The sequence below is a fragment of the Protopterus annectens genome, chromosome 2.part0 (genome assembly GCF_019279795.1).
Source record: "Protopterus annectens isolate FY-2018-M chromosome 2.part0, PAN1.0, whole genome shotgun sequence".
In the NCBI taxonomy this organism is placed as follows: domain Eukaryota; kingdom Metazoa; phylum Chordata; order Ceratodontiformes; family Protopteridae; genus Protopterus; species Protopterus annectens.
The window spans coordinates 103,268,414-103,295,400 of NC_056728.1; the positions used below are offsets into that span (position 1 = coordinate 103,268,414).

A 26,987-nucleotide genomic window follows, 5' to 3' on the forward strand; every position below is an offset into this window, starting at 1 on the left:
ATCTTCTGAACAGGGAGTCCCGGATCATGGACAGACTAGGGAAGCAGACCTATGCTTCAGCGACCTTCACCATTCGGTCGCTGAACTGACACACTTTACCCACCTCCAAAGAGACCTAATTTCCAAAATGTCTTCCTCTTTGGCGAGGGTACTGCCTGATGAGGTGTGCGATACTGTCACCTCACAGCTAGCTACCCTTGAATCCAACTCCTCGTTGCATTTGATATCTCACACTACCGAGGGGGCAGCTCGAGCTGCCACATCAGGCATTGTCATGAGACATAATGCTTGGATGCAGTTGTGTGACTTCGCAGACCCCTTTAAATCTTCCTTTGTCAATGCACCTGTCGACAAATCTGCACTTTTTGGACACAAAGTACGAGACACACTTGCAGAAAGTGAGAAAGACGGGAAGACCTTGTCTGCTGTGGACATACGCTTTTCCAACCCCCAGAGGTCCTACTCCAGGAACCAGAAGGGAGGAAAAATGTGGTTCAAGAAATCCCAAGGATCTTTTCATGACACTCATGGTGTACAATCCCCTCAGGGCAGAGGGGTCAACTCATCTGGAAGACACCCCTTTTGGGGTAAAGGGGGTCTGTTTAACCAGGGTGCTAGAGATTCTTTCTCCGGCAGACCCTACCAGCACTCCTGAGCAGCGGCCCGATTGCTTTCCTCTGGAAGCAGTCGCGGGTCATTTTTCTTTGCTCCTACCAGCCTAGCATCTTATTACTACTGATGTTTGGGTGCAGAGAATAATATCCAGAGACTACCAAATACCATTCAATTTAACTCCCAGACCCATCAAATGAATCCCTGATGTACCACCCAGTCAGAGGGAATTAGCAACCTTAGAAATAGAAAAGCTGCTAAGAAAAAGAGTCATCCAACCAGTCCCCCCAGACCAGACAGGATCCGGGTTTTACTCAAGGTTCTTTTTAGTGCCAATAAAGACAGGGGACTGGAGACCAATCCTGTATCTCAGCCTATTGAACAAATTTATAAAACCTCAAAAATTCTGGAGGGTCATGGTACAGTCCATTCTTCCCTTCCTAGGGAGGGACAAATGAATGTACTCTATAGACCTCCAAGATGCATACTACCACATAAAGATGGATCACCGCTCCCGGGGGTTTCTCCGCTTCCGGTTGGGAGCCAATCACTACCAGTTCAGGGCACTGCCATTTGGTCTCTCGACAGCCCCCCGAGTGTTCACCAAATGTATAGCAGTTGTGGTAGCTCATCTTACACTACAAGGATTCCAGGTGTTTCTGTATCTAGACAATTGGCTCCTTACCACTCTGACCAGGAATCTCCTAGTATGCAGCCTCTCTTACACTCAAGGTCTCGCTCTCCGCTTGGGGATTACAATCAACAAGGACAAATCTCAAATGTCCCTAACGAAGACACTGGAATTTACTGGAGCGGTCTTCGACACAACATCCTGTCAATAAGACACCAAATCCAAGACCACCTTCCTCAGACCTATGTACCAGCAAATCTTGTACTGCAACTCTTAGGCTCCATGGCAGTTGCCATTACGTTAGTACCACTGGCGAGGTTGCACATGAGAATCCTGCAGTGGCTCCTTTCAGCACAATGGTCGTTTCTAACTCACCCACTCAACCACATGATACATCTTACAAACCGTTGCAAGGAAGAAATGATATGGTGGATGAACCTACAAATTAATATTTGGTGTTGACCATTCTATCTTCCTCAGCCCACAGTCATGGTAACCACGGACACTTCCCTGTTGGGGGGGGGGCATTTCCAGGGAAAGATGGTCCAAGGCACCTGGTCCCCCATGGAGGCCAATTTGCACATAAATGTCCTGGAACTGAGGGCAGTTCTCTTAGCGTTGCAAGCATTCCATGCATCCCTACCCTCTGGGACCATTGCAATTCAGTCAGAAAACATGTCAGTCATCTGGTATATCAACAAGCAAGGTGGAATCAGGTCTTACCCCGTGTTGGGAAGGCTTGAGGATTTGGCACTGGGTGATAGCTTCCAACCACTTTCTTATAGCAACGCACATTCCTGGGAGTTCCAACCTTATTGCGGACAATCTGAGCAGGAACATCCTGATGCCTCACGAGTGGTCCCTCAACCCTGTAACAGCAAATCGGATCTTCTGACACTGGGGCAAGCCTTGCTGCAATCTGTTTGCTTCCCCCCTAAACTACAAATGCAGAAGCTACTTTGCACTGATCCCCCCTCAGGGGGAACCCCTGAGGGACACTCTAATGCATGACTGGCCCCCAGGTCTTCTGTATGCCTTTCCCCCATTTCCCCTCATTCCAAAATTTCTCCAGAAAGCTCAGAGGTTGAGAAGCAAAGTGATCCTCATTGCCCCCTACTGGCCCCATCAAGTCTGGTTCCCATTTCTATGGCCTCATCTGATTCACAGCCCATGGATCCTGGATCATTCCCAAGACCTGCTATCTCATCCTCAGGGACTGATTCATCCAAACCTCCACAGTCTCAAGCTCACAACTTGGTTCCTCCACTTCCAATGATTGCCAGGCTGCCTGACATCCCATCTCCTGTTCGTGAAATTCTTCTGGCTTCACACAAACCTTCCACCAGGAAAGTTGATTCTAGTAAATGGACTAGGTTTTCTATTTGGGCCAAAGATCAGAACATAGACCCCTTCTCTATGTCTATTCAAAAGATCCTTCAATACCGGACGACTCGTTTACATGCAGGAGCCTCTGCATCAACGATCACTGTACATTTAGCAGCTATCGCCAATTTTCATAATGGACTTGATAATTCTTCGATTATGTCACACTGCCTATGCAAGACATTTTTGAAAGGACTATTACAAGTTAAACCTCCGATCAAGCCTCTCTTAGAACCCTGGGACTTGACTTTGGTGCTTCAGTCTCTCACAGGTCCTCCTTTCGAGCCCTTTCTTCTTCTTTTGGCTTTTCCCAGTTAGGGGTCACCACAGCGGATCATCTGTCCGCTCATGATTGGCAGTGGAGTTTTACAATGTGGAGTTGCCAGCCTGGTGCCCAACCTTCCACAGAAGGCACACACACACGCATGCACGCACTCACGCCTAGGGCCAATTTAGAGTGTCCAATCTACCTACAGCATGTCTTTGGGATGTGGGAGGGAACCGGAGCACCCGGAGGAAACCCATGCAACCACAGGGAGGACATGCAGACTCCACAAAGAAGGCACCCCAGCTGAGGATCGAACCTTTAACCTCTTACTGTGAGGTAGCAACACTAACTGCTGCACCACTGTGGCCGCCCTCCTCCTTTCGAGCCCTTTGATTCATGTGATTTAAAATTTTTGTCATGGAAAACTTTACTTCTAGTAGCACTTACCTCAGCGAGAAGAGTATCTGAGCTGCAGGCCTTGAGTGTCAAGAGTCCTTACTTGATCTTCCACATGGATAGGGTGTCCCTTCGTACTGACCCTTCTTTCTTGCCCAAGGACATTTCTGTTTTTTTCCATTAACCAATCTATTGACCTGCTGGTTTTCTTTCCTCAGCATTCTAATAGAGGGGAGTACCTTTTGCACACCCTTGATGTGCCTTGGCAGCTTCGTTGTTATTTGGACAGGACTAAATCTTTCAGAAAAACAGATCAATTGTTTGTGGCCTTTGTAGGACACAGATTGGGTAAACCTGTTTCCAAAGTGACTTTATCCTCCTGGCTTAGAAACATCATTACCTTTATCTACCAACAGAATAAGCTATCCTTACCTTCCAGAATAAAGGTTCATTCTATCAGATCTATGGCTACTTCTGTAGTATTTCATTCCAGAGCCTCTATGGATGATATCTGCGCAGCAGCTACTTGGGCAAAACCTCATACCTTTATCTCTCATTACAAATTGGATTTGGCCTCCAGGGGATGAGCATCTTTTGGCTCTATGGTGCTCAGGAATATCCTTCCTTAGGGCCACCCAGGACTCAAGTAGCTGGTGACTCGGTCCTATTTGTAATGAATAGACAAAGATTTACAACATCAGATAAAGAAGTTATGTCTTACCATAACATTCCATCTTTGTTGTAGATCTTTGCCCATTCATTACTTCCTGCCCTCCTTCCCCCTACCTGGACTCCTGGTGGACTTTAGGAACTCCTGGTTAGGGTATTTGCTCAGACAGAGCCTTCTACTATTTTTCTATTACTACCTCTATTATATAGGGCCGAGCAAACTCGATCTGAAGTAACTAGGAGAGGGGCGTTATGGGTAGGTCTTAGCTGAGAGTTTTTGTTTGGCGCGAGCTTGGAAATGACCGTATCAGTTCTGAGGATGGAACCGAAGTCCTATTTGTAATGAATGGACAAAGATCTACAACACAGATTCAATGTTATGGTAAGACATAACTTCTTTTTTTATAAAGTGCTTGTGTTTGAAATGCATCCACAGTGTGCCCTGTTGGAACAGAACATAAATTTTTAACAGTGGAAACTAGAATACAGGAGGTTAACTTCAGCCCAGCAAATTTTAGGAAAATAGCTGAAATTAAATTACCTTATAGGCTATGCAATAAAAGATGGTATCTTTTGGTCTTCAGTGCAGCTAGAGATACAAAGTATGTGCTGAGAAGCTTTCTGTATTGTCTTTGGAGTGAACTAATTACTACCTCTGAAAGCATGAAAGAATGCAATTGTTTTATGACTTCCAGCATCTGCCAAAGATCTGAGGTCTATGTATTTTTACAGGTAGATGCTAAATACTGCCCGCTTCCAGCAGTGGGAGTTTCATCTGGGAACTAGAATCATATGACAAGAAATTATGTCATTCTGCAAGCTATCCCAGCAGTAATATTTGAGATATTAATTTGAGAAGTCTCTTAGTGACACAGAGCATTTTGTATTCTGTCTTGGACCTGACAACATCCAAAAGATCCATTCACCACACATCTGCCTTGCTCTGTTAATAAGTTCTTCGGTTATAGTAAGTCTCTTAGATACAGTCAGAAATATAGTGAAGCTTAGTTTAGATATGTTTCTTTATTTATTTGAGACTGTCCTGCAATGTTGTTTTAAATATTTCCTGTTTTGAACTCTGATGTCACTATGAATATATATTTAGTATTGTCTTGTTCTTTTATTATTTATTATTAAAGATATTTAAATCTTTTGTTGTGGCTGATCTGTGTACAGATATTTAAGTTTTGAGAGTGCTTGCATATTTCTTTGGTGACACTGTGTGGTCCACTCCTAATAGCATTGCTCTTGGTCAAACTAGCATTTGTATTCATATTAATATTACACAATAGAATTGGACACCCTTTAAGGGCCCTAAATTAGCTGATAAGGAGTTCTGGTGGCAGTGAAAACTACCTTATAGTCTGGGCATAGCTAGTAAGCCTGTGATGGCCTTCCCCAGGTGTGTGCGTGTGTGTGCAAATCAAAATCTCAAAAAGTGAGTGTGGGTGTGTCAGCTACTTGGGCAGGGACACGAACCACTGGTTGGACAGAGAGAGTGTTGGGGGACTTGGCTTGGAACCCTGTCTAAGGACTCAACTCTATAGCTGTGCCAGTGAGGAGTCTGACTGGGGATCTGGAGAAAGAGGGAGAAACGAGCCTCAGACTGACTGTGGTCTCTGTGTGCACCAAAAACAAAGGTCTTCTCAGTTCGCCAGTCCTCCACTTTATTGTACAAGGTAAAAATAAACTTGTGCTCTGATTTTGTTTCTGGTTCCTGGTTTTGTGGTCTCTGTGTGCTCTTAAGGGAAATTGCACTTGATGCAGAGAGCTGCATCTGGAGATGCTGTGTGTGTACCTGTCATTCCCCAGTGAACGTTCACTCTGTTGCCACTGGTGAGGATTGAGGCTCCTTGATTACTGGTTGGCAGTGGTGGGTCATCACAGAGCCTATGAAGCAGTATTTTTCATAAAGTATTTTGGGTAAAAATGGAAAACAGTACAGAATGGGAATAAATAAGGTGTTGAAGGCACTAACAATCAATGCCGCTAACGTAGTAGCAACTAGTATAGTTTAAAAAAGCCCCAGTTAATTAATTACTTCATTAATTGCATTCTTATAAGGGAAGTGAACCTCTCAGATCCTTTACAGGCATGACTAGTGCCACAAAAAATGTGCAAAACTCTTCTCAGACATTTAGCAGACATCAGGAACAAACCATAGACCATGGGACTAAAGCAGAGAGCTCTTATCACCAAGCTGCAAGAAAATAAGCTCTTTCAGAGTCAGCTATGCTGTCATTTCAAAGCAAAAATTATGAGATTTTAGAATAAAAAAAAGATATTAGCTTTATGTTCAAATTGAAATGCAATGATTTGTTGTTATTTGAAGAGGCTTAAAAGGGCAACCCTCTGTGTAAAATAATTTAATTTCTGCAGGATGGTAGAGTATTAATAGACAGAAAAATGTTGGAAAGGTTATCTAAGGCATTTTTAGTCCAAGCAGATTACTTAACTAAATCCACACAGCTAGCAACTGTTAAATAGCTACTTGCTCCATTTTCTTGTCTCCTTTGGATAGACTGGACTCCATCTGTATAAAGGAGATGAGGGATTGGCTGTTAATTTTCATTGTTTGTTTAGTAAAGAATTATTTACATGCAGAGGTGTAACCAGGATTTTTGAAATAAGTGCTTCCCTTTCCAATCTGGACAACAAAAGAAAAAAAAAAAAACTCCATAAGGGATACTCTTAACCAAAAAATAACCAATTAGGCATTCATAGATTCATAGGTAGGTACTAGGCTATTGGCCTTAGGGCCTATATAAGCCTAGCAAAAAAGGTACCCTGGCTTTTGCCACTCAAAAAAATTATTTTCCTGTGCCCCTGTCGAGCAGAGCCACAGAAGTGATCCCTGGGGTGAATTTCCTATCTCCCATCCAATCATCAAACTTTTTCTTGAAGAGTGCTAATGAGGAGCTTTGTTTGATATAGATAGGTAGTTTGTTCCAGAGTATGGGAAGTCTCTGGAACAGGAATCTATCCCTCCAGCATGTTCTGTTTATTGTAGTGACAAGGTTTAGGTCTCTAGAGCGTGTAGCTCGGAGGAATTGGGATTTCTTTAAGTGGAGCATGTCCAACAGCTCTGGGTTTGACATAGCTTTGTATGTTAGTCAGAGATCGCCTCTGAGTACGCGATATGCGATGGAGTAAAGCTGGAGTTTTTCGAGATGGTCTGCATAGGGCATCTGTTTGAGGCCGGTAATCATCTTTGTGAGGTATTTCTGTGGCCTTTCTAGTTGTTGTAGATGTCTTGTGAGGTACATACCAAAAGGGGCATTGTACTCTATAATGGGTCTAATGAGTGACAAGTAGAGGGGAACAATGACCTCTTTTTTCCTGGATTCATTTATGCTTCTTTTTGAATCCATATTCATGCACACTTCATTTTAGAAAATCCATAAATTATTTTTGAGAACTGCACACTGTGGTATTTATAATATATGCTGTCTACACTCGAGCTTACAAGATAACAGTGTCAGAATAAAGAAAATGCCTCAGTTGTACCAAATTATAAAAGGAAGGAGCAGTGAAGTGCTTTTGACAATCAATTGCTTATGTACCTTCTTAAAGGAAATTAAAATATGATGTATGAAAAACTGAAGAAAAAACTTGGTAATCTTAGGTTTCATGACATTTTCCAGCATGCTTGTGACACTTTCCAAAGGACAGAAACTTTGCTACTGTAGTTGAGAATTATATTTTTGGAAGCTGTAGGTACATGTACTGACTACAGTAAGGCCTTTGACACCATAAAACCATTCCCTGATCCATTAAAAAAAAATCAGTAGAGGGACTTGATATTGGCCTCACAAACTAGATACAGACAAGGCTTAATGTCCTTACTGTAGAACTGAGCAGTTAAATTTAAAGATAACACAGGCAGATGAAACTATGTGATGAAAAGGGTCCTGTAACATTCTGTCATTGGGCTGATTTCCATTTAGTTATTATGTGCATGGCATTTTTTCCTTGCTCTTGTCACACTAAACGTATTGATGATCTAGAAACTTGAAAACTCATTACTCCATCTGAATATTTTATTTAGCTGACCTGCAAAACACTTTGCATATGGTTTATGAATGGAGTCTGGTTAGAGGCTTAAGTAATATGACCAAATGTACTGCATAACTTTTGGTACACAGAAAATAGGAAAATAAGCAAAAGTGAAAGCATGTGAGCAAAAAGACAGGAGTGTCTGGATGTGCGGCTGAAATTCAGATTACATATTATTACATGTTCGATTCTCAACTAGAGCATCTTCTGTGTAGAGACATGCGTGAATGGGCGTACCTTCGTTGAAGGTTGTGCATCAGGGCCGGCAACTCGGCACGTAAAAATTTACTGCCAATCATTAGCGGACCGGAGTTCCGCTGTGGCGACCCCTAACCGGGAAAAGCCGAAAGACACAACAACAACAGTGCATGTTAACACAGATTTGTTATACCCTGAGGCACATGAAGGATGGCAACCAAGTATTTAATGCCATTTTTTGTAAAAAAAAAAAAAAAATTCCTTAAAATATTTTACATAACATGGGCAAATCCAGTAAGAATGAAGAAATGTAAAACAATGTTGATAAGAAACCAAAACACCGTTTACAAGCATACTTATCACAGTGTACCTTAACTTAAAATAATGCATTGTGAATACTGCCCCCCTGTGGTAGTTTAAGCAAAATGAGATGATATAAAGAAAATCAGTTTCAGGTGTTCACAAAAACATTGCCTTGGGGACCTAAAAATATTCAAATTTACCCAAGATGAAAAGAAGATATTATTATGATCTTTAAGCCTTTTTAAGTAAGTGATTATTCATTAGAATTGAATAAACAAGTTTTTCTATAATGTTAGCCCTGGGGTAGGAGTTTTTAGGCTCTACAGAAACCACAGTTCTGCTATTACAATCATGAGCTGGTTCTTGGAAATGGTAATCCCTGGTAAGAATGGCTTTTCTAGCTAGTGCTTTCTATTGCATTCAGTGAATTCAATAGGGGTTTTGGCATGTCTGTGGTTGAAAAAGCCTTCTTATTGTGGTGAGACTGGCATACAGATACATGCACTCCCTGTTTAGCAGGTCTATAATGACAGTAGCATATGGATACACACACTCCCTGCCTAGCATGTCTATGCTGAGACTGGCATATGGACATTTGCACTCCATGCCTAGTATGTCTATGCTGAGACTGGCATATGGATACATGCACTCTCTGCCTAGTATGTCTATGCTTAGACTGGCATATGGATATATGTATGCACTCACGTCCTAGCATGTATATGGTGATACTGGCATATGGATCCATGCACTCCCTGTCTAGCATGTATATGGCGGCATTGGCATATGGATGCATGCACTCCCTGCCTAGCATGTCTATGCTGAGACTGGCATATGGATACATGCACTCCCTGCCTAATATGTCTATGGTAATACTGGCATATGGATATATGCACTCACTGCCTAGCATGTTTATGGTGACTCTGGCATATGGATACATGCACTCCCTACTTAGCATGTCTGTGGTGAGGCTGGCATATGGATACATGCACTCTCTGCCTAGCATATCTCTGGTGAGACTGACATATGGATGTATGCACTCCCTGGCTAGCAAGTATATATTTGTTAATAAATACTCCAGGTTATGGCAGAGACTGTGTGGAGTTGTAACCAAATGACAGATATGCAAATTATAGAAAGTTAATACTAATTAAAATGTTATTTCTGACATTTTTTCAAATACTTATAATGTACTGCTAGTTTCCCAATGTCTCATACATGTAGCGCCGTACAAGTTATTTAAATGGCAAAATATGCAGCCTAGAAAGATCTGCAAAAAGAGAATTTGAAATCAGGATCAAATGCACAATGGGTTTACAGTGATTTGGAATGAATGCTTATGGATAAGGGTGATGTCTGCTCTAACTTTGAGATACAATCATTTCTCACATTGATTTTACACCTATTGCTCTAAGCAGGTATGCTCTGACATGTTTATATTCATTAGAGTTTTTGCTATTGCCAGGCAAGCGGACTAAAGTCTCCATTGTTTTACATGAGAATTTTCTATGGTGGCTCCAAAATATCTGAAGAGCTATCCACAAAAGGAAGGGAAGAGAGCGGTCATAATCTGCCCTGGTGATGTGGCCATTGTCCAGGTCCATACTGCTGTGATTCAGCTACACACTCCAGCATATTGTGATATCCTTATATGTTGACTTTAGACACTACTGTAGGTACAAAGGTTCATTGGTTATAATAGGCAGTTGATCAGATAGATCTTTTGTACCTAGTAAAGTGTTTTTCCCACTATTTCCTAACCCTTTTCTCTAAGGGATTTTGGAGCTAGAGCAAGGGTATATTTACAATTAACCATTCATTCATCATGGCTGTGTTTGGGGGGGTAAGGCTGCTACTTTATTTAACATGAAGGAGACGTCTGTTTCAGCAAGGGACAGGAATTCTTTCAGATAGGTATTTATGCAGCCAGGAGGTTCGATTTATGCTGCTTTGAAGGCTTATGTCACCTCTACGAGTGTTTGTAGTGTTACAGGTTTCATGACAATGCAGAAGGTTATGCAGGACATGTTGTCTGACTCCTTCCATTTTAAGCATAGAGCAACCAGTAGGCGTATGTATGACATGGAAAAGACAGACAGAGTTTTAAGATGCTGAAGAAGTTATAGAACTCTCACTTTCGATTTTCTTGGTGAGGAAATCTGGGGTCTGTCAAATTAGTTAATCTGTCCAGATAGGTACATTAATGAAGGAAGCATTATACTCAATGCTATTATGAGCATACTAAGAGATGAGCAGAGAGGAATGATAACATTCTTTGACCTAGAAAATATACCTTCTAGAATAAGCATGGACTAGAGTGATTTGGAAAAAAATGGCAACCTACTTCTGTTTCTCCTTTGCCTTGTAACATCCAAGGATAACAGTGGCTATCCATGGGGGTCACTCTATGAGTCGGCTACAACTCATAAGAGAGGGAGGTACCATAAGAGAGAATGACGATAGCATCCCACTTCACAAAGGCGGTGCCTCCACCGACCCGGGAAATTACCGCCCCATCAGTTTGACAAGCTTGATCTGCAAAGCTATGGAGAGGATCATAATGGAACTCATAAATAAAGACATAGGAGACTTGCAGACTTTGGATCCGACCCAGTTTGGCTTTGTCAAGGGCAGATCATGCCTTTTAAACCTGGTTGACTCTTTCGAAACAGTCACCAAGGCCATCGATGAGGGAAAGGCAGTCCACACAGCCTACCTCGACCTGGCAAAGGCTTTCGACACAATACCCCACTCAGGTATCATTGAAAAACTCATCAGCTTAAATGTAAGCCCATACGTCACAAGATGGGTTGCAAATTGGCTAAGTGACAGAACCCACAAGGTCAGAGTTGCTGGCGCCATGTCAGACTCAAAGCCTGTCACAAGTGGTGTCCCACAGGGCTCAGTCCTGGGCCCTCTCCAGTTCGGCATCTACTTTTCAGAAGTACAAGCAAACACAGGAGGATTATGGCTGACAAAATTTGCAGATGACTGCAAACTGGGTGCCATAGTTGAGAACACATCTGACACAGATATCCTTCAAAAGGGTCTTATAGAAATGGAAAACTGGTGCCAGAGCCATGGCCTAAAGTTAAACGCCAAAAAATGCATAGTCATACCCTTCGGGAAAAACAAGGTTACCCCTAGCTACCATATAGGCGGCAACCCACTAAGCACAGAAGAGGTTATCAGGGACCTGGGTACCCAGGTTGACAGTAACCTTTCATTTGACACTCACGTCGCCAAAGTAGTTAGGAAGACCTTCTACATTGCCAACCTGATCATGAAGGGATTCACATCTAGATCAAGGGAAGTCATCGTCCCCCTGTACTCATCACTCATCAGACCAATGATTGAGTACAATGCCCCATTCGGAATGTATCTGACAGGACACCTGCAGCAGTTGGAAAGGCCCCAAAAGTTCCTCACCAAAAGGATAAAGGGTCTCAAAAATATGTCCTATGCTGCTCGACTGAAGGAACTTCAGCTCTATTCAGTCGCTTACCGAATGCTCAGAGGTGACCTGTGCCTGACATACAAGGCCATGTCCAACCCAGAATTGATGAACATGCTTCACCTCAAAAAATCTAGATCCCTCAGAACTACAAGGGCGGGAGACCTAAACCTTGACACGGTTATTAATAGGACGTGCTGGAGGGACAGATTCATCACCCAGAGACTCCCTATGCTGTGGAACAAAATCCCGGTACATGTGAGGCAGAGCACCTCGCTGGCTTTGTTCAAGAGAAATCTTGACCAATGAATGGGAGATCGCAGATATACCCCAGGGATTATCTCAGTGTCACTGCTTGACAGAGGCACAGCAAAATAATGGGCATAGTATCCTACAAACTAAAGGGGTGGCGAAAGCCACAAAACTCTGGGCTAGGCTTATAAATGCCCTTGGGCAGATAGCCTAGTATGAACCTATGAACCTATCCTTTGATTTAGAACTACATAACTTCTTTTAAGCTGCAGCCACCCATTGTCATTGTTTGTGCATGCCCTACCTATCACCTTGGTTAAACTAACATTCCTAGACCCCAGAAAACTGTCTGGGAGAAGGGCAGTGAAGTGGCTGGAGGCCAGTATTCATGTCTCTCAACAAAAGATCAAGGGGCAAGCTGCCCACTCTTGTATATCTAGTCTGCAGCAAGAACGCAGGTACAGTACTAAGCACGTTTTGTGTGTTTGTTGTTTGTTTGGTTGGTTGGTTGGTTGGTTGGTTGGTTGGTGAGTAAATGGGCTAATCCATTTATTCTTACATTTATGACCCAGACTTTGAGGCAGTTTTAAATATTTATGACATACAAAAAAATAAAATATGAGGCATACAATTACCTGATATAAGTGAGCTTATATGCAACAGTTGGGCTGCATTTCGTGTGCTATACTACAATGTCGGGCTCAGTAGCATAGTATACCATGAGATACCTGTAGAAACACTAAGCATTCATCCTATTTTTATTTATTTATTTTTTTATTTTACATTTGTTAACCGGGAAAGTCCGACTGGATAGAGGTCCCTTTTCAGCGGAGGCCTGGGGAGAAAAGCTCCACATACAGTACAGTACAACTGAGGATTTCATTTACATCTATTACTACAATTCAACATGCAAAATTCAGATATTAACATCTTGTTATCAGGACTATATACAAGGACATAGACTCATTTCAGCATGTAGTAGAGTTAAACATTTCTGGTATGTCTACATTTCAGCATGCAATAATCAGATATTAACATGTTGTTATCAGGACTATATACAAGTACAGTTACAGACTCATTTCAGCATGGAGTAGACAGTTTAACATTTCTGGTAGTCGGTTTATATGCAGTACATTGTAAGACTGAGAGTAGTACAGAATTTGTGAACAAGTAGTAGAATACATTTTAGAAGTATTATTGGTAGTCAGGTTATTATGTGGTACTTTGTGATATTAGAATTAGTGCAGTATTTGAGAAAAAAAGTACAAAACGTTTGAATAGGAGTTCAATCTGAAAAGCCCATATGTTTGGGGTAGAACAGGTATACCTGGGTAACTAGAGGAAGTTATTGGTGAACTTTAGCAGATGAATTCATGCAACAGTGCAGGGGTTTGGCTTAACCTGGGGTGACACAGGAGCAGAGCCAGTTGTTTGAATAGTGGCTTTTGAGGAGTTTCTTAAACTGGGAGGCGGAGGTTATAGTAGTAATGTGATATGAGAGTTGATTCCAAACTCTGGCTATGGTGCAGGCAAAGAGAGACTTACCGGCATCATTTCTGTGTTTGATGATGTTTATAAGGTTTTGGTTACTGGATCTTAAGGTTCTGGTGGTTGTGTAGGGCTGAATTAGTTGCTGTAGTGATGGGGTTTTGTTGGGCAGGTAGTACAATTTGTGTGCTGTAGAGAGTTGTTTAAGTAAAAGTAGTTGGGGCAGCTCAAGCCAATTGAGCTACTTTAGGGCAAGACAATGATGGGTTCTATGAGAGGCCTCCGTTGCGATCTTTGCAATCTCATTGTAACAAGATTCCATTTTGTTAAGTTCGGAATGGCGCAGATTTGCAAGTATGGGGGAGGCATACAGTAGGATGGAAAGAGGTGAGTCCTAGCGATTGTGGATTTTGTATTTTTGGTCATGAAATGTTTGTTTCTATAAAGGTGACTCAGTTTTTTGTTTACTTTCTTGATTGTTTGGGCTATGTGAATGTCAAATCTGAGGTTGTTATTGATAACTACCCCTAGCAGTTTTGTGTGGGTTGTTGGGGTGATTGTGATGTTATCTTTGGAGTTTATGATGAAATCATTGCTTAGCTGAGGAGGTCTACCAGGGCCAAATAAAATTAGGTTGTTTTTTGGGGGGTTAAGAAGAAGTTTTATGTTAGTGAACTATGCTTCTGCTAAGGTAAAGTTTTTTTGAGTTATGGTTAGTAGTTCCTTTATGTTTGGGGTGGTACTTATAATGGTGGTGTTGTCTGTGTATTGTACTACTGTGGCAGAGACTGAGGATGCAGCCATCTGGTCTGTAAACAGGGAGAACAGCAAAGGACCAAGAATGAACCTTTGGGGGACACCGATGGATACTGGGCACTGCTTGCTGTTGACCTGATAGGTAGTTACTAAACCATGATATAGTGCAGGGGTGTATGTTAAGGGTAGTTAGTGTTTCAAGAAGCCTGCTATGGTGTACCATGTCGAAGGCTTTAGATAAGTCAAGGAATATGGCGGATACGAATAGTCCCTTGTTTCTATGGTGATTGACTAAGTTGGTAAAAGAGAGTAGTGCTGTGGTGGTGCTATGTGAGGGTCTAAAGCCGTGCTGAGAATGAGATAGTAGGTTATTTTTCAGGAGGTACTGCATTAGTTGAGAGTGGAATATTCTCTTCAATATTTTAGATAAGGGTGATAGAATTTCTATTGGCTGGTAGTTGGTAAGCTATAGGGATTTGCCTCCCTTGTGGAATGGGATTATATGTGATATTTTCCTATTTAGTGATACTGCACAATAAAGTGTAGGACTAAAGAGAAGAAAAATGATTTCTGGGGAAGAGGTTACATTTTCTAAGGGTCTGATCATAGCACCTGCACACAGCTTAATCTGAGAGGTGTTAGGGTAATAATTTTTGGAATGCTGTGATTTCAATTTCATTCTTGAGGTCTAGAGGAAGATAATTCCACATAAGTGTTTTCTAAAGCCCTGGAACTGATTTCTGCTGAAGAAAGATTAATTTGAGTCTGCAAGTGCCCTTCATGGTGGTATGATTTAAAGCATTAGTGGCAACAGGTGATATTAATTTCCTTGGTTAAGTGGTGGATAGCGGTTTATAAACATAATGTTTTAAACAATAAGTTGGATAGGGGAAGCATACCTTTCAACCTCATAGCACTAGAAATCTGGACAAAGCCAAAAATAATGAAGTGACAAAGGCCGAAAAGTAGGGACAGATTTTAAATATTGCTCTTATAAACTTAGAAAGTTGCTAGAATAACATATATTGCACTAACATGTATTTTCTGATAGATATGAAACCTAACATTCAAATGTCTGTTATTATTTAGTGACTTTAATCTTAAGTGATTTGCCAGAAAAACACAAATTTATGAGGGACAGGCCAAAAATATGAGCCAAAACTCTGGACACTGTGAAAATCTGGACAGTTGAGAGGTATGGTGGGAACTGTGAATAACTCTAACGGGGAGTAAGACAGCTTTTGAAAGAGAGAGATTCAGTGATGTCCCATTGGTTTGATAATGTCATAAAGTCACATATTTGGTTTCTAATGTTTGGACAGAAAACATGTTACCTTAGTGTCAAGACTTTTAATCTATATTCTAGATGAGGAACAAAAATATATTTGCGGATTCCTAAATTTAGTTATGGGGTTAGCAGCACTAGGATTTTGAAGCAAAATGTACATTCTGATGTACTGTCTAGTAGCTATATTAAAATGTGTGCATTGGAGAAGGAGGTTATAAAAGCAGGATTAAACCACTAGCCTATGTAGCTAAATCTAGAAAATCTGTTTTGGTGTTACTGTGTTTATCATGGCAAGCAAAGCAGCAACTTTTTAGTTATTTGTATTTTTTTAGCTAACACTGAAAAGTGGTGAAAGGGCTAAAGCAAAGTCTTGCTGGATTTTATTTTAGAAAATTGAGGCATTCTGCAGGTCTAAGTTCCATCTGTTTAGCACAAAGTCTTCAGAGTAAAGGATGGCCATGAAGTCATTGTGAACAAAGGTTAATTCCTTAACGAAAATAGGATGAGATGTTAATGTAGGATTCTATGAACACCCTATATCAGACAGCTGAGAACAGTTTTGTTTTTCATTTTGGCAATACAACACATCTTACACAGACAACCAAGGAACTATCTAAATGTGATACAGGTGTTTGAACAACCAGTTTTGATTGCTGTTGTATGAATGGGAAGTAAACTGCCCTGTCAAAGTAATTTCTTTTAAATTAATAAAGGTGATACCATTGATTCAGCCATTAACCATATTGCTAAAAACATTATAAATAATGGACCAGATGGTTATAATTGTTCTGCAACCACCTCTGAATCATTTTTGCTCTTGAAGTATGAGACTATATTTCTCTAAGTACATTTGTAGTTGCTTCAGGATAATGTTTTAATATCATGTCTAGGAAAGAAACTGTGCTAATATGTCAGTTATCTTTCATTGCTTTTTAGGGGGACACATTTGGGAGAGGAAACAGTTTTTCTGCTTTCTAGCTGAAACACAGTGCTTTGAGTGATTATTTATTTATTTACTTACTTATTTCTGTTTGTTATCTGGGTAAATAAACTGGTCCATATACAACAACAAATTTAATGAAACAGGTAACAGACTTAAGCAACACAAGCAAACAAACAAATACATAGAACAGGTGACAGAGTTCAACAACACAAACATTAATAAGCAAGTGTGTGTGTGACTGTATATATATATATATATATATATATATATATATATATATATATATAGGTCTAGGACTATTCACTGAAAGCACATTTCACTGAAAGTCAAATGACTGTTGCACAATTCACTGAAACAAACTTCACTGAAAGTTATACATGGCCTTTTCCCCACTGTAGTGCAACCCTGGAGTTAGTATATATAGTAAGGGGGTGTAGCCCCCCACATAGTTTGGATATATATTATGTTCAGAAAAGAGTGATTTACTGGAATTGCAAGTATCAATGTATATAGTTCAAAATATTTAAAATAGGTGGGGGCTATACCCCTCACCCCCCCAATGTGGGGGTGGTGCCCCCCACACCTCCCCTTATTATATATACTAACTCCAGGGTCGCAACTACAGTGGGGAAAAGGCCATATATATAACTTTCAGTGAATTGAGCACAGTCAAATGTGTTTCAGTAAAATGTGCTTTCAGTGAATAGTCCTAGACCCATATATATATATATATATATATATATATAGTCTAACATATGCACATTGCTTTCACTTATTTACTTAGTCCACAGTGTCTGCTTTTGCTAGTGTGTCTACTCGACTGTTATGTCGGCTTACGATTAGCGCTTAAAGTGTATGGTTAAGTACACGAGGCTGCTGTATACTTTGTAACTGTTTGGTAGTCTGCACTCTTTGGGGTCAGTTGTACATCTTGTCTTACCTGTCTCATGTATTAAAAAGGCTCATGCTCACACACTGAATGCAGGCTTTGAAATACTGCGTACTACCTATATTAGCGTACAAATGAGCTGTTTCTATATGTAAACTGTACTTTTTTTGTATTATCATGCTAATTGAAAACTTTCACAGCGGTTTAATGTTACCTAACTGAATTTATATCCTTATGCTATCTTTTGTCTTGTTCCTAGCCCTGCATATATGAGAAGCTGATTCATTTGTTGATATAATTTGTTTTAGCTTATCCAGAATATTGAATGGGTTACTTTTAAGATGTTTTATATCTCAATAATTAATCTGAGTTTCTGCTTAACCAAGACTACATTGTTGTTCAATTATAAATGGTATTCTGCTATGTTGCATACTGTTTAATTACACTGCCTATGTTATAGTACTAAACTACTTGTTTCTACTACTTTCTTTCTCTCTCCTACAACAAACCCAGCTCTCCAACTTGGTTATACTTGTGCTAAGAAGCAGAGTTTAACTACCTGAAGAACAAGGACCCTGTCTAAACTCCCTCCAATCTCATCTTTGAGCCACCTACTCCCTGTACTATCTCAAGTAAAGGGAGAAAGAAAGTATGTGTCTACAATATCACTGCCAGCATAGCCTTTAATTTAATATTCTAATTTTGGTGGCTCTAAGAGCGCTAGCCAGGAAAGCCAGCAGCGTCACCCCCTCACCACGCTGTAACCTATATATCTTTTTTCTTTCCCCTACACGTAAAAGTCACCTGAACTACTATTCTTTTCTCTGAATCTGTGCATAAATGCCCACATTTCCCCAATTTACAATAATATCTTTGTCCACTAGGTGGCAGTCTTGTCCTTCAGGACTTTGAGGCCTTTTCCTAGTCTGTAATACACCCTTACTATTTTATTTCTTTTTTGAGTCCTTAGGCTTGCTCTTAAAGTACAGCCCATAACATCTTGTTAACTTGGCGTGAACCTCGACACACACCTAGAAGCCTAATTATCTTTCCTTACCTTCACTCCATTATTCAGGGTTACTTACCTACTGTAGCCTACTCAAACTGATTGTTCTTCTACTGCTCCTTTCCTCTCTCTGTATACATATATATATATATATATATATATATATATATATATATATATTTATATATGTATATAGGTGTGTGCATATATATATATATATATATATATATATATATATATATATATATATATATATATATATATATATATATAGAGAGAGAGGGAGAGAGTTTGCATTTACTCTTACCCTTGTGGCCCAAGTGCCCATAATGAGCAATTCTCTTACCTGGTTAACAATAAATAAATTAAACTAAATAAAAAATAAATAAATAACGTAACAGCAGCATAAAGCTGAGGAATAAGTACTAAATGCAGATGCAGGTGTGGGGTAGTTAGCACAGTAAAAGGGAGGGTAAATTGCACAGTGCCTATTTATACTCTGTGCTGGTGGACTAAACGGTATCATTGTCACAGTAATTGGAGTCTCAGAGAAGAAAAGGAAATTTAAAAAAGTGGAAACGTGAGGGAGGCCTAACATTGACCAAGGTAAGTAAGCATGTGCAAATGGGTGTAAAGGTTAAACTGGAAAGTTGGTGTCATGAGTGGGCAGAATGGGATGAAAATTACCCATCAGTGGAGACATCGTTCATTTCTTTCAGTGCATTCTTTTTTCCCCTCATGAAGAGAATATGTGGGATGGATTTGTCCTCCATTTTTCTCTCTGAGTCCCGCTCACTTGTTGAATCACTTTTGAATGCGATTATTTTTCTCAGCCTTTCTTTACCAAAATGTTTAACATGATCAGATATGAAACTAGAAGTATAAAGCACAGTGCAGTCAAGTGCCATACAACACCTACAGAGATCCAATAAACAGCAAATGCCATTCAGAGTTTACTAGAAGCACAGCAGTGCAGAGAGTAGGATTGCTGCTACAAAGCCAGAGGTTTTCCAGTTCATTTCTTAGCTAGGGTGCTTTCTTTGCAAAGTCTGCATGTCCTCCCTGTGCTTGCACGGGTTTTCTCAGGGTATTCCAAATTTCTCCCAAATCCCAAGGACATGCTGTAAGTGGAGTGGCAACTCTAAATTGTTTAATGTAATTATCATAAATAATTAAACATTATGCTTCTAAATTTCATTGGGCAGTGCGGAAAATTGTCTTTTCGTACAATAGAAAGAAATTTTGAGCTCAAAATGAGTACACAGGGAAGCATGCTGTATACTCCAGTGCCAAATTTGTGAATCGTTGAAATGTAATCCTGTCCATACAAAACCTCAGGTCACTGGTCTGGAGCAAACCACACTTTATATGTGACTACTCTGAGATTTCTGTAAATGGATGCTGCACCCTGATGTATATGGCTGTTCTGTCATACCAACCACCCCATAAAATACTAATTCATGGTAACACATATTCCTAAAAAGGTGTCACTGATGTGTTACCCAGAGTTAGTAGCTAAAATGGGGATGGAAGAAGCCTCCCCACTTTAGAGTTCAAGGGGGGGACTGATCCCCTAGAAAAAGATGATTTGTGGAATATTTATTTTAGATAGATTTACGAAAGATAACTCAGTTTCTCTGGTAGCAAATTTATTAGATTATGCCACTCCATTTTGCATAATGGAAAATATATCTGAGTAAAGGATGTCACTAGGCAGCTAAATACATATGTGTAAGCCATAAAAAAAAAAAAAATATATATATATATATATATATATATATATATATATATATGGGTCTACTTCATTTCACCTAACTTCCAATTCACTGACCCCATTTCACTGAAATTTCATTTGACTGACACTTCATTTCACTGACAGTTCATTTGACTGACAAGTATTATTAGCAAGAAAATGGAATATGCCCCCTTCCCCACTGTAGTGCAACCCTGGAGTTAGAATATATAGATGGGGGCGTGTGGGGGGCACAGTCCCCCACATCGGGGGGTGTGGGGGGTGCAGCCCCCCACTTCATTTTATATGATATTGTTAAGTTTTGATATAATATTGCTTAGTAAAAGAAAAGTAAGTGGGGGGCTTCGCCCCCCACACTCCCCAACTATATATTGTAACTCCAGGGTCGCACTACAGTGGGGAAGGGGGCATATTCCATTTTCTTGCTAATAATACTTGTCAGTCAAATGAACTGTCAGTGAAATGAAGTGTCAGTCATTTGGTCTCAGTCAAATGGGAGTCAATGAATTGGAAGTTAGGTGAAATGAAGTAGACCCATATATATATATATATATATATATATATATATATATATATACATATACATACATACATACATATACACACACACATACATACACTTTTGCTGATTTACGCCATCAAAGCTGACCTTCTGATCATTAACAAGAATTTTTTTTATGTAAGCCTGGACTCAGTTTGCAGTAGTCTCATAATTTCTTTCATTTTATGGACTGTGGTTTAAACTGATTGCATTGGGTAATATTGCATCAACACATCTGCTTTTTTAAGGTAATTTAAACTTGCTTTGCATTGTCTGCTTTCAGGAATACAAAGCATCCAGTCCATTCTGCCAGAACAGAGTTATTAATGTCAATTAACGTCTAAAATGAAGCAACATGATTCATACTTACATTGCCATGTGACTCTGTCACAGCTATAAGAACACTGCTTTTTAGTCCAAGAAAATATTTATTCTTCTTCTGGCTTTTTCCCAGTTTGGGGTCATCACAGTGGATCACCTGTCCGCTCATGACTGTCAGTGGAGTTTTACAGTGTTGAGTTGCCAGCCCGGTGCCCAACCTTCCACAGAAGGCACAGACACTCACACCTAGGGCCAATTTAGAGTGTCCACTCCACCTACAGCATGTATTTGAGATGTGGGAGGAAACCGGAGCACCCGGAGAAAACCCACGCGACCACAGGGAGAACATGCAGACTCCGCACAGAAGGCACCCCAGCCAAGAATCGAACCAGAGAACCTCTTGCTGTGAGGCGGCAATGCTAACCGCTGCACCACTGTGGACACCCAGTATGCAGCATTGCGGTGTGTGGGGTAAATTACTTTAACCACTTCACTTCTGCTTAGTCATTAAATTTAAACTGCATAGACTATTGTCTCAAAGCTTAAATAATGTAACAAACTACATTAAAGTTGTGTTAACAAATGAGGGAATATGACTTCATGCTAACACTTTAGCCCTTTATCCAGATCTCAGACAGCTTATCAAAAGCAAATATGGCAGAAAGTTAGCTTTGATTAAGAGAATGTTGTATAACTGTCCTCTTTCTCTTTATGCCAGCTCAGACCTTTATGCACAAAACCAGAATAAAAAAAACAGACAAAATAAATTGCAAGGCAAACTGTGTTTTCTGCATAACAGGCAGGGCTAGAAGACTTTTGAAGTTAAAAGCTTTTGGTTGAAACTAGGAACATTTTATCAAACAGTAATAATAATAATAATTAAAACAATCCTAGATAGCTGCAGGAAAAGGAAGATAAACTGCCACAGTAGTTAGGAACAGAGTAAATTGCAGATCATACCCTGACCATCTCCACCACTCGTTAGCACTGCAAATGCCTTTTGACTTCCAGCTGTTCTTAAGTTTGCCAGTCCCACATCCACCATACTTGCAATATTAATCCACGACCGTTCACCAGAATGTTTTTAGCACAGTGTTCTGGAATTATGTGAACTGTTCAGGCTACACTGAAGAGTGACCTTATGCACATAACTACATGGAACATTTATCTCCACCTCCTCACCAGTGTACACTTCACGTGATAGGTTTGTCCCTGGGTCTGATTTGTTTTGCAATTGCTGCCCAGTGAAGTGACCTTGGGCTCCCCCCTCCCCAGATGTATTTTGACATAAACAAAATTTCAGCAGATACTTCTATGACATTTACTAGTTTGATCTTTATTTGCAGTGTTAGAAATTATCAGAGGTAATTAGTTTCACTGACTCACTTTGCAAACTGATGACCTTCTAGTAATTAGCAATGTCAAAAAGGTGAATGGAAAATTACTACATATATATATGCATACATACATAGCCCACTTTTTCAGTAGATGAAACTGAAGAATGATAACATTTAAGCCAGAAATGCCAACTATAAATGTTTTATATAAAGCAGAATGAGGAGTTTGTATATACTGAACATAATTTACTGGAAATGTTACACCTCAGAAAAATCCCAGTTCTCATTCTTAATATTTGAAAAACATACACACCTGACATTAGTAATAAACAAGAATCCCAATATAGTTGCATCATTTAAAATGTTTTGTGAGAAGTCTGAACTTTTGCTTATGATAGTTTCACATTTCATTTATTTATTCATGTTACCCAAAAATCCATTCAGCAGATAATGTTGTTTTCAGTGGTGGTTTAATGTTTTGTTTCTAAACAGTACAGATTGGACACAGCAGCTGCCTGGGGCACATCCACTCCATTGCCACTGTGACCACCTCCCCCATGGAGTTCTAAATTTGTTAGATTATTGCCTAAACTGTATAAAACATACAATATGTCATACTGGGAGCAGCCACATATACTCTTTTCTGGATATCTGGACTGAAATGAGCGATGAAAACAAGTACATATAATGAATGCAGGTAATTTCGGATCTAAACATGCTGGTAGTTCACAAAATAAGCAGCTAGAAACTATAGGAAGACAGATGTTTATTGCCCAAGTGCACATGCTATACCATGGGTGGTTTTTTAGAAACAAAAGTTAAGCAGTTTTAATTCAATTATTAAACAGTTATGAACAGAAAGGTAAGAGAGTCAGTAAAATCTGAGAGTTGCAGTATAAACAACGATGCAAGATAGCAGGAGGGGATGAAAGACTAGCAGGTACAAAGTACAAGAGCAGGCTTGCTACAGAGGCATGAATCATATCACAGAAGTATGTGCTTATAGCAGAGTAGAGCAAAACAACATGCAGTGGTACATAATACAGGTCATTTCAGGTATCGTACATCTCAGCAGAACATCAGATTATCTGTGCATGTGTGGGTGGGGCTGGTATTAGTATAAGGTAAGTACCTAAATAACTGTTAAATATTAGGTTGTTAAGTAATAGAGCGATACCCCAGGGTATGCACACTATGGGTAATGATGGTTTTGTTAAGGCATTTACAATTTTTGTAGCAAACATTTGTTTATGTCAGACACTGAATTCTGGAAGGATTTATTTTGAAGCAAAATCCATTTTATTTGTTTAATGTGTGGATGCATATGTGTGAGTGTTGTTATAGTGAAATTTTCTTCAGTCATACTTCAGAAATGAAGACTTAATATTAATTAATTATTAAGACAGTAATGTGTGGTACAATCACACTGTCGTATCAAAAGCACACACATGTCCATTTCTAGTGCAAGATGAGTACTTAATCTGCTTATGTCAGAATATTCAACTACCAGATTATCAAAACCGAGAAGACTGAATTTCAGAATATCAAACCAGCTTCTCCTCTGGAACCCAGTATTTTTGGGGGTCGGGTGTTTGCCTTTTCCCCATTATGTAACCATCTTGGCGTTGGTATATATAATAGGCAGGGGGTGTGGGGGAGGTGCAGGGGGGGGGCTTGCCCTCTGCAAAAACACTGTTTTTTTGTAATGACAACTTTTAGAGAAGAAGGTGGTTTCACATTCCAAGATTCGATCTTCCCAGTTTTGATAATCTGGCCATTCGATTTTCTGCAGCCATATATATAATTATATATAGTATACTGGAACCGGGAATGCTTGTTTGTCACTGCATGCAAAAATGTAGTACGGAGTGATTTCTTCATCCAAAGCAGTATTCCTTACGATGAGCTGTAACTGCAAAAGAAACACACAAATAACTGACTGTTGTTAACATTTTGAGGAACATCCCAAATGCTGACTAATGCAGGTCTTATTTAACATGGAGTTTACTTTTATTTATTTATTTAACATTTGTTTACCAGTTCCACATAGTGACAGTACATGATAATAACATTAACATAGTAACAACATTAACATAATGATACTTTTTTATACGCTGACATAAGAAATTGACAGTGGTCTTGTATAAAGTACATATACAGCAAGAAAAAAAAAATCACAGTAGATAACAGTATAGATGTGCAATACAGGAAATTCTGATCATATGGTTCTTTTTGTGACTCATGGTTTGATTGGTCTTTGGTAGCTTAGAGAACTTAACTATACAGTATAACATACAATTTGGAGTAAATAAATGGAAACTAGAGTAAATAAAATCTTTTGTAACACTTTCTGTTCAATTTTATTAATGAATAGATTTTCATTTAAGATAGTGGATGGGTAATAATAAAAAAAAAATAATAATAGAAATATGTACGTGTGACATAGTAACAAGGTATAGAGACAGTTTTATGAGAGAGATAGATTTATATTAGTTCATAGTTAGCCTGGGCTGTTACATGAACAGACCCATGAGTATGATAAATGCTGTTTAAGTAGTTTTTAAAATGGGTTAAGTTGGGGGTGCTTCTAATAGATCAAGGGAGCAGATTCCAAGATTTAGCAACATGTCAGGAATATACACAGTCTCCTGCAGTGTTTTTAGATTTAATGACTTGTAATAGTGATTTGTTTGCTGAGCGAAGTTTACTTATGTTAGAGTATGGCTGTAGCACATTAAGAGCAGCAGGAGTTTTCTCAGGTTAATACAGTAGTTTGTGGGCCAGGGTTAACTGGTTATAAGTTAGTAGTCATGGTAGTTCTAACCAGGTGAGTTTTTTTAGAGTGAGACAGTGGTGTGTCCCCTGTGAAGAGTCTGTGGCAAATTTTGCTATTTTGTTGTAATATGTTTCTAATTTGTCCAAATCTGTTTTTTTTAAGGTTGTTAAGAATCAGCGATTCATAGAGTAGACAGTAGGTGGGTTCTGGCAGTAGCGATTCTGGAGGTATCTGTTAGGATTTTTTTTTGTTTCTATATACTTGGCATGATTTCTTTAACTCATGCACTAATATTTTCCACTCACTTTTCTCACAGCTTACAGTTGCTTACTCTCTTCACCTGCCTTTCCCAGACTCCTCTTTTTCCATATATATATATATATATATATATATATCAATAATGTTGCATCAATCTTCAGTGTCATCTCAATTGTAACGTTTAAAGCCAGCACCCCTAAAAAATGGAATTAGTACAGTTAGTTATAAAACAACCCTTGTTGAGATGGAGCCAAATGGTGTGTGGACTTGGAGGCAGATAAATAAGTATGGAGGGTGAAGACACAACAGTGCGGCTTCAGGGGGACACAGTCTCCTAAAACAAATACGTCCTTGTAACATTGTTGATAGCACAAGATCAACCAGTGTACTTTTGAAGAATTGAGCTGATGATAAGTTGCCATAATTCCCTGCAAACCATACACATAGAAAATGACATGCTAAAAGTCAACACAGGACTGCATAGTTCTCCTGTACTAGATGGAGGAAACTGTACTTTCAATAAAGTCTTTCCTTTTGTTGATGTTAACAATTCTCCTGTTTCATTCTGGTCAAGTCAGTTAATTCCCTTTGGTTCTTAAAACTAACTTTAATAGTTGCATAATTGTTATTGTGACTTGCATCACGGCTGTGGTTGTTGGGGCCTGGAATTATAAGACTAGAAGCTAACAACAATGAAATTGTGTAAGTTTAACTTTTAGTTGTTTCACATCAGGGTGTTGTCAGTAAAGCCATTTGTACTACCAGATGGCATCAACCAGGCTCAGCATTTTGTAGCCAGGGCACATAGTATGATGTGTCCTGCTGTAGTGCCATCCATGATCTTTTTCAGGAGTAACCTGGGATGACTTTCTGGATTATTGACAGTTTAGAGAACACAGCATGTAAGCAGAGGCCATGGGGAATCAAGCCCAGAGCAGCATTATTATTATTAGTATGAACTATTTGTTACTATAAACTTATTCTGTGGCGTTTTCCTGTCCTCAGGACAAATGCAGTCATAACCATCTTAGTTAGTAAAAGAGCTAATTGTCAGCAGAATTACTGGCCCTCTAGTGCAGTGGTTGAGATTCTATGGTTAAAATGACAGAGGTAATCTTTTCAGATTCAGCTCATCATACACAAGGCAAACTGAATGGATGGTGCTGGTGGGAGCTTGGACCAGTGTCTGTACATCCTATTGTGGAGGCTGGAATTACTGATATATATTAGCTCATGTAGGGCATGCAGAGACAGTTAGCATCCTATGGTATTGTATGTAAGCACAGAGGAAGCAGGCCAACATCATAGAATGATCCTGTTTTTACCAGGAAAATGGAGGTGGTGTTGACTGGCACACAGCTTATACAGGCAGTGCAGTGCAAAGCATTCACACTCACTTCTTCTCAACTTCT

At 39.6% G+C, this 26,987-nt stretch overlaps 1 protein-coding gene across 1 annotated transcript in view; it reads right to left on the reverse strand.

Annotated features, from left to right (window-relative positions):
* PFKL (phosphofructokinase, liver type) overlaps window positions 1–22,334 on the reverse strand; it is a 905,205-nt gene extending 882,871 nt beyond the window's left edge. The window contains exon 1 of the mRNA XM_044060589.1: window positions 22,165–22,334. Coding sequence (XP_043916524.1) covers window positions 22,165–22,249 — 85 coding nt within the window. The 5' untranslated portion in view covers window positions 22,250–22,334. The remainder of the gene's footprint in view (window positions 1–22,164) is intronic.
* Between the last annotated feature and the right edge of the window lie 4,653 nt (window positions 22,335–26,987).